The sequence below is a fragment of the Rhynchophorus ferrugineus genome, unplaced genomic scaffold (assembly GCF_030347505.1).
Source record: "Rhynchophorus ferrugineus isolate W39M unplaced genomic scaffold, kcgeb_rfMv2 rfM2, whole genome shotgun sequence".
Lineage (NCBI taxonomy): Eukaryota > Metazoa > Arthropoda > Insecta > Coleoptera > Curculionidae > Rhynchophorus > Rhynchophorus ferrugineus.
In genome coordinates this window covers 86,987,840-86,997,217 of record NW_027472581.1, presented here as the reverse complement: position 1 = coordinate 86,997,217, position 9,378 = coordinate 86,987,840, and the positions used below count along the sequence as shown (strand labels likewise).

At 29.4% G+C, this 9,378-nt stretch overlaps 1 protein-coding gene across 1 annotated transcript; it reads left to right on the top strand.

Annotated features, from left to right (window-relative positions):
- The first annotated feature begins 542 nt into the window (after nt 1-542).
- LOC143190785 (fatty acyl-CoA reductase wat-like) lies at nt 543-7,864 on the top strand. The gene is made up of 9 exons (XM_076395351.1): nt 543-596; nt 651-852; nt 909-1,025; nt 2,119-2,390; nt 2,500-2,609; nt 4,635-4,827; nt 4,919-5,176; nt 6,826-7,074; nt 7,757-7,864. Exons 1-9 carry the CDS (start codon nt 571-573, stop codon nt 7,845-7,847), a joined length of 1,518 nt encoding a protein of 505 aa, XP_076251466.1. The 5' UTR covers nt 543-570; the 3' UTR covers nt 7,848-7,864.
- The last annotated feature ends 1,514 nt before the right edge of the window (nt 7,865-9,378 follow it).

The window sequence follows — 9,378 nt, the reverse complement described above, 5'->3', positions numbered from 1 at the left end:
TATAATAAAATAAAAATAAACTGTTAAACATAAGTAATACACGTTACAAAAACTGAAATCGTTCATATTAATAAAGATCATTCATAAATATCAAAATTAAAATATATTATTGCTATTAAGCACTTTTTCCCTATAATGAAATTAAGATAATTAAACGCGGAGTAATTAAATATTGTAACATTATAATCAAACCAATTAGTCATATTAATTAGACACATTACATTATATTAAGGTGCTCTAGTAGTAGTATTTACCCTGTTTTGAATGTCAAAGTTTATGGAACTTAATATTAAAACCCAGAACCAAAAGTTAAGTAAAACGGCAATTAAATTCAGAAAGTGAAATCCGATAAGACGTACTAATAATAAATACAGTTTAATTAATCACAAAATATATATTATTTTTAATTAGCATTTTTATGATCGCTAATAACCTTATTTCTCACTAATGTTACCCATAAATAACATTCTAATTATCATAAATTATAATTGGCATATTGTTGCCGTATCATCAGCACTTTTAATTATCACGACACATCCTAAAGTAACGATCCATTCAGTATAAGAACACATGAATATATTCAATTTTCATCAAGGGTAAGTCTAATTTGATTAAAAGCTCACAGTACGTTTATCCACACCATTACAAAGACCTCAAAGCAAAATGTCCTGGAGTGTGAAGAATTTCTATGACGGACAAAACGTGCTAATAACAGGAGGAACAGGATATTTGGGAAAACTATTAACAGCAAAGCTATTAGCAACAACCAACGTTAAGATGATTTATCTGATCGTTAGGCTCAAGGAAGGTGCCGATGCTCAACAAAGAACCAATGAGTTATTTGACAAAGTGGTACGTGTTATACCTACATACTGAATAGACGGACAGTAATAAAATTGCTATTTTAGATTTTTAATAAAATCGATAAGAACGTTTTCATGGACAAAGTACAAAGTGTGGAAGGTGACTTAATGAAGCCAGGGTTGGGAATGTCTCATGCAAATAAGGCATTTCTAAGAGAAAATGTAAGTATCACACATACAGGTCAATAATTAGATGAATTTAATAATGTAATACATTAAACCACAAATAATTCTGTAAGATTTACAAGAGCGCAGCTTTAAGCCTTTGTGTAAAACGTAGTGTAATTATGCTCTATGCGTATTTACAGAATTTCTTTTCTCCAAAATGAATGGTTCACCGTTTTTAACCAGTGTGGTCATTTGGATTTTTACCTTACTACACAGACTACAGACCATCTCAACGCTACAAACCGATTCATAGTTTTTTAAAACATATCTGAAATCTGTTGTTGATTTCCCACATATTTCTTCGTGAGTCGGGCTAGCGATTGATGTATCCCTCAGTGCTCTTATATTGATTGCGTTTATTTGTTTGAATAATCAGCATCCGGTTGATGTTTTCTTTTTGCACTTCAAATTCTAACAAACAAATCGCAGCGTGGTATCAAATTAACGAACACATAGTAAAATAACATTTTGGAAAGCCGTATTTTTACAATGGACATATCTGATATATATGGCAGATAGTTTTCACATTAAGCAAATCTTATAACTTCTTACATATTATAGAATGAACAGTGAATGAGACATTTTCTATGTAGAAGAAACTATTTGTATTTAACATATTTACCATTGAACATGTCTTGTACTTTATGCCATCTATTGAAAATCCATCAATATTAATTCACATTCTTTTACTGTTAATAAATTAAAACGAATTACATATAATTAATGTGGTACGGTTATTTCTTAAAATATTTTAATGTGTCATATGTGTTCATCTAACCTTTTTCTCGATTTACTTTTGCCACCTATCTTGTAAAACCATATTATATAATCACCGTAGAACACTAAGTGATGCACACGAAAGACTGAACCAAGTAATTTTCTCAAGCCTCTATTGAAACCAGCTTTATAGACATACTGTACAACATACTTATGCTTCAGCTCAAAAACTTTTGAGTGTTTAAAATGATAATGCTACCTTTATATCTAAAATATTCTACACATTGTTACCTTTCATACACACTACTATATGATACTATTAGTTGAATAAGTATGACAAAAGATATATTCGATTCTTATATATTTTCAGATAAACATTATTTTTCACTGTGCGGCTAACATGAACATGAGCGCCAAATTACGCACCGCAGTAATGACCAACGTAAACGGAACTACGGAAATTCTTGATATTATGAAAGGTGCAAAGGTACTGAAGGCCTTTGTTGCAGTCTCGACAGCATATTCTTTTTGCATACATAAAATCATCGAAGAAAAGTTCTACGATTCGAACATGAATGGTAAATTATTGCTTACGATGGTCCGGAACATGAAACCGTCTCTTTTCGATGAACTAAGTCCCCAGTGAGTATGACGGCGCATTCGCCATAATGTCGTGATTTAATTCAACAAAAAATATGTTTGATAATCTTTGCTTATACTAATTTTGATTTATTTGTATGTTCTCTATCAGAATAATGGGGAACTGGCCAAATAGTTATGTGTATACCAAAGCTGTAGCCGAAAATGTATTACAAAGTGAAGGTGAAGGTGTACCTCTTGCTCTGTTTCGGCCGACTATTAGTAAGTAAAATGTGTCTTAAACTTATAAAACTTTCAATCAAAATAAAAATCATTAAAAATTTTAAAAATAGCTATTCACATTCTCCTGTGATAGTTTTTCTTTTGTATGGAACTGATTAAACATAAGATACTAAAATTCAATTTTAAGGAACAATATTCTGACTTTGGAATCATATGTTCATATTTTTAAGCGTCGGTATTTAAATCTATTTATAGCCATTTTTCTAAGGTTACTGTCTAAAAATAATAAAACAAAATGATGACTTGTTCCATATAATAAATATTATTAACCTTTTTCAGAAAAATTAATACAATGGCATTTTAATCATAGAATAGACAGATATAGTATACGATATCCCATGTATAAAGTTTTGTCCATATAAATCACCTAAGGGCGCGCCAAACTGGTTTATCTATTACAGGGGGAAATTAAAAAATAGAATTTTAATAACAAATTTTATTCAAATACTAGTCAACATTTGTACAAAACATTTTCAGAAAACTTAAAAAACAATATCTAATCTGACAACTCATAAATATTTTTCTAATTGTGTATAGTTTCTGCCTTGAACATTATAAAGTAAAAAACTATACGTTAAAAAACATTTTTCCAAAATATACCTAAAATTACAATATTTGAATTTACTGAATATAGTAAATACAATTTTGATAACAAAACCTCATTTTCTATTTTATATATTTTATAGGTAATTAATTGCACAGTAACTATATTATATGTAACCATGGAAAATTTTTCATTTTTGTCCTTTGCATACCTATTTTTTTTTCATCCGCCAGAGCAATCAACACCTCATATCAATTTTTACTTTTCTTGTTACATTGACTCTGATCAAGATGCTGTACACAATTGATCATTTTAAAAAAGTTCGCTATTTGCTGATATAATATCTGAATGAGAATTTGGTACGTGAACATTCTTTTGCCATTAAATGAAAGATCTAAAGCTAGTTTTCGGCACAAATGAGTTAAATAAATTTCCTTTTACCGTAAAGTCATACTACATAATCATAAAAATATATATAACAATTCTTGCTTGCAATATAACCACATACATCCCTTAATTCTTAGTCTTTTTGGTGATACCGTCTGGTTATTATCATTATTACCATTATACTTCTTAGTTGTTATCACAATGAATGTATCAAAAGTATCTGTGTTTAAAAATGTGTTGTAGCTTTCAGTTTTCAATTTCAAACCTCTTCAGTTTCAAATCTCTACTTCACAAAATACTACATTTTTACTTATTTAAAATTATTTTTGAAAATTCTGAGTTGCGCTGAGCAACTACTGTTTACAATATTATTTTTGATATGTTAAGGAATATATTATGCATTTCAATTCAATTATTAATGCAGATTTTTATTAAAATACTATTAGAATTACAATTAGGATTTGCATCTTGGTTATTGCCTCTGTAACCTATCTAGTTAGTCTAACATGCAAGAATTAAACCTTCCCGTTCGGAAGCTTGATATAGGAGATCGTAAGAGGTTTCCTCAAGTTTATCATTACTTACTTTTAAAAACCCTTTCTGCTCTAGAGAAGGACCTTTTGGAAAATAACTAATTTTATTTGAACGTTCACATCCTAGTAAACAACACTGTTATTATTTTTTTTCATTTAAACAAATAATCATAATCTTTTTACCTCCCGCCTGTAACTAGTAGCAGAAGTATGATGAGAACATGGTTACGAGTATGCCCATTCACGTTTCCATTTAATATTGCCGTTCTGCTTCTGTGATTTTATCCAAATATTATCAAATATTGTCAAAAATTATATCCAATTTGTGTTAAAATATATCCAATTTGAGAAAATTATCAAGAGTAAATCATAAAAGAAAGGAATAAATAGAAGGAAATTCAAATTATAAACTGGGAAAGTTAATAATCAAAAATTCCTGTTAAGTGAAATTTCCAACCAATGAATTGCACATTCTGAATTTAATATTTATTTTTTTTTACATATATTTGGTAATATATTTTCAAGTACCATCCGTTTTAGTTACATCAACCGTATCTGAACCAGCTCCTGGCTGGTTTGGTAACTTATACGGTCCTATGGAGCTGAATTTTTGGTGTGGAAGCAGCGTTTTGACGGTGTTTAATGGAATACCCAATAATCATATTGACACGGTTCCCGGTGATTATGTAGCGAACGCCGTAATATGCGTAGCTTGCGATGTTGGCAAAAAGTGGTAAGACATTAAAAAGGAATTCAAAATAGAAATTCCATTTATTAACATTTGTGTATGATCGAAACCACTATTAATATATATGCTGTTTCAGGAATGAGAACACGAAAGACTTTAAAATTCCTGTATATAATTTCGGATCATATAAAAGCCCACTATTTGTAAAGCTGCATGACTATCTGAACTTGCCTGTTACTTGCGAGTATCCACCGTTCGAGAGGAAGTTATCCACAAAACCATTTTTGGTGATCATCAGTAATAAATTTGTATTCAGAATTTTCAATTTTCTATTGCATACGTTTCGAGGTTACCTAATGGATAAATTTTCCATTGTTACAAAGAAGAAAACAAGGTATTAATGATAAATTTTAAATACTACATTCAGTAGACTCAGCATTATGTTATCAAGAAAGTTAGCTAGTTTCTGTACAAGCTTGTTATCATATTTTGCCTCATTTAGAGTAACAGAAAATAAAAAAATGTATATTGTGTTACACGTTAATCGTAATAATTTCTGGAAGAACTGTGGTAATTACACAAATAATGTGTTCGTGAATTGTTAAAATTTCGACGTGTTATAAGTAAGAAAAAAAACTAATTGCGCAAAACTATTTCTTAAAATTTTATGAAAATACATTTCTTTAAACTTGCCAACTGACTTTAATGAAAACTATATACTATTTGCCTAATATCTATGTTGTGCTCTATATACACCAAATTCTGTCAATGTTTCTTACGTCACGTATTAATTATAATGTATTAAATAACCGTAATGTTTATTATGAACGTTTGTACCTTACTGGACCACGCAAAGTACACTAAAGGGACATTTTGGTATTTTATCCTTTTCTTTCGATCCATATAGCTTTCATTCCCTCGGACTCTTTGGGCTCTTTTTCGTTCATCTGGCCTACTGGTTCCAGGTTTCTTGAATTTCTCTATCTGATCCACCTCCCAGCCCAGCTCGGTCTAAAAACCTTTCTATCTCTATTTCTTGTTGCGTCATTTCGACTCTTCTCAGATCCTCCTTAATTGCAGCGATCCAGTTCGTTGTTTCAACATTAGCCTTACTGCGAGCTTCATAGAAGTCCACCACTTGTCTGGTAAATCTCCTTGGTCCCATTCTTTTTGTCGGCATTTCTAATTCCGAATATAAACTGCTAAACTTTTAGCTTGTATATTCCTTCTTTAATGCGTTTTGAGCCTAATCTCGTTCTAATAACGTCTCTTTCTCTCTTCTGTTCAAAATGAGAGTTTCAGCTCCGTAGAAGTTGTGACCATTGTTTGACAGCGAATGTTAGTAGCGATCCATTCCAGTCCAGTTTCTTGAATATTTTCGCCCAAATATTTGAAATGATAAACTTTCGCTGCTGATTTGTTGCCAGTCATGAGCACTATTTTCTCAAATGTAATTTGAAGACCTTTTTCAAAAATCATCAAAAAAGGTCATCTGAAAAAGCCAAATAATCTTATATAATATAAATTTATTCTTATTTTATTACTTATGTTTCTAAAATATATGAAAATTCCCAGAAAAAAACAGACGTATATTTTAACAAAAACTATTTATCAGACTTTTTTAATAAATGACTTTTAATCTTGAAAAAACATATAATTGTTTGTAATTTAGTCTAAATACTAAAAACTAAAACACTAAAAAATATATTACGTATTATTTAATATCATTAATTACGAAAACACGTCCTCCATTGTCCAATTAACCACGTGCCTTACTTCAGAGTTTTTGTAATAAATGTTTATCTTTGTATATTTAGGTTTTGCCAACTGATACTGTATTGATACACTTTAAATAATAGAAATAATTTAGAAATTTCATATTTTTATGAATACATTATTTTTTAATGCATATATAGATTTTCTGAGTCGCTGAATTTCTGTACTGAAACAAAATAGTTTCCCTTTTCTCGTAACTGTTACCAATGTTTAATTCAAATATTAAAACCATTCGAAATGCATAACTAATTATTTTTGATATTTTAGAATGTCAAAACTATATTCCAGAATATTCAAACTTAACAGTGTCTTGTTTTATTTTACAACGTGCGAGTGGATTGTCAAGAATGACAATACAAAAGCTGTATGGAATAGTATGAGCAGAGAAGATCAAAGCATATTTCCTTTTGATACAAATTCAGTTAATACAGAGGAATATTACAAGAATCAAATGATAGGGCTGAAAAAGTATGCTTTACATGAAGATGTGAAGGATTTGCCTAAATATAAAGTCGGGTAATATACAATATTTACTTATACAGTACAATATTATACAATACAACATTTGCGCCAAATTTATTATTCATTATTCAATTTCAGTATATAAAAAGACTATTTATGACCTCTATTTTGAATTGTCAAATAATTAAGGCCCAGTGATTCCTCTAGTAATGATATAATTTGCTTTTAATCAATCACACAAGGATTCTCTGACGTGAAATAAGCTTCATCACTTTAGACGACTTTACAGAAAATATCAAAAACCATTTATTGATGTTCCGTGATTCATTCAATAAGCTCTCTTCACTATACATGGTAATGCAGCTGCAGTTCTTGCATCATTTGAGCATTTTAGGCATCAAATCTCAAATATAAATGAACATACGATGTGATGAGCCTCATATTGATGTTCTTGGATATTCTACCGCTTTAGCTAGTGAGTTTAACATCATCAATTGATCCGGTCTTTTTTAAACTTGTTTGTTCTTTTATAAAACTTTTATTATTTGTAAAACATTCTTCAACAATGAAACCTTCAGCTGTTAAGTTATTATTTTTTTAATTATCGCTGCTCTACATATAGTGATAAATTCACTTCTTGAATAAATTTTGCAAACATATTCTTAACTTATTTCTTATTAACATACCTTCAACAAAAAAATTAACATATTCTACTATTATAATTTCTCTATTTTAGGAAGTCAAGAATAAACGTCTCATTAATATTATTAATGTTTATATTTTTTGTTGTGTTCCTAGTTATTCAAAATGCAAGTAAATCTGAATAAATATTAGTTAATAACACTTAACGGCCTTATTTTATTTCTAAGAATGCATTATTACGATTGTTTGTTGATTTATTCACTTTTAGTTTTTGGATTTGTAAGAATGAAATGATTATCAAAACATTAAATAACCTAATATATGAAGTAATTTAGTAAGTTCTATCATTCGACAAGAAAAAATTATATTGTCTAGACAGACTACTGATAAGTTTTACTTTTACTTTTGGAAGGTTACTTTCGAACACAAAAGATTTATAATTAATAATTTAGTAGTGATAATACGAAAAGTTTTTAAAAATAATAAACATGGCCTTCATTCAATGCCTTCAATATGATGCTACAAACGCTCTGACTGATCCCAATTTTGTTGATATTAGCACCATATTACCTAACATGTTACAGACGTTGAGGCTTCTAGTATTCTTCATGATATGATTTGCACTAGAGAGTCATATGGCTAGAGAATTAATGAAGAAAATATCAACATATTGAGAGCTGATGGATGGCCTGCTATTGCAAATCTCAATGGAATTAAAACAAATGCAGGAGTTCAACAGTTTACAATCAGTAATAGAGAAGAAGAATAAAGTGGCGTCTACCATCGTAGTGGGAAATTATGTATGTTCTCTCTGACATCATATTAGAAGTGAAATCATTAGTTAAGGAGTACACAGATAGCATTGGTAGAAGTTGTATAGTTCCCTCCAGCTATGAAATGATGATGATGGCATGAATGAATAGGATAGCAATTAAGACCAATCTTAGAACCAAAGCACCAATAATTTAAAGAATCTATCTTAATAAAGTGGTTCCTAACGCCAGCAAAAGTGATTTCTTCTAAACCTAGCTATAATTCCAGTCCATTTTCATCTATGTAAATCCTTTTCATCAAAAGTAAAGGTTTCAAGAACGGTACTACAAAGTTGCAATATGTTATTGCTAGTCTGGAATACATAATTTGAAGATATTATTTCCAAAAAATTAATTACATATTGTTTATGTTAATGTACATTTTATAAATGATCTAGTATTTAAAATTAATATATGACTTTTTTAATCTTAAAATATGTATTTCATTATGATCGTCTGTATATTGTCGTTTTGTCCAAATATATAACACATTTAAAGCAGAAAATTAATTTAATTTTCAAAAAAAAATCAGTTAAATTGGCGTGAGCACTTCCTCGTCAACTTTATTTGATTAAAATTGAAACAATGAACAATTAATTGGTATAATAATCGTCATTAGCGATTTCCAGTAAGACAATAAATTGTTAAACCTGTTATATCTCACAAATGTATACAGCGGCGGTAAGATAATCTCGAAAACAAAATGTTAAATCTAACCAAATACGGCTAATTCAATTGTAGAATACCGCAAGATAAATTAATTTAGCTCGAACGCTATTTCGAATTTCGTGCTGAACTATAGACACTGTATATAGACGTTTGGCTCCATTATCTATATAGTGTTATTCATTTGTTATATTTAGGTATTTATATTTATTTTTTAGAATTTAGAGTGCCATTTTTT

Bases quoted from the DNA above. Each gene is read 5' to 3' on its own strand.
- LOC143190785 (XM_076395351.1), top strand. From the start codon at position 571: ATGAATATATTCAATTTTCATCAAGG. The intron at 2,391-2,499 runs GTGAGTATGACG...GTTCTCTATCAG, and splicing joins TTCGATGAACTAAGTCCCCA to AATAATGGGGAACTGGCCAA. The intron at 4,828-4,918 runs GTAAGACATTAA...ATGCTGTTTCAG, and splicing joins TGCGATGTTGGCAAAAAGTG to GAATGAGAACACGAAAGACT.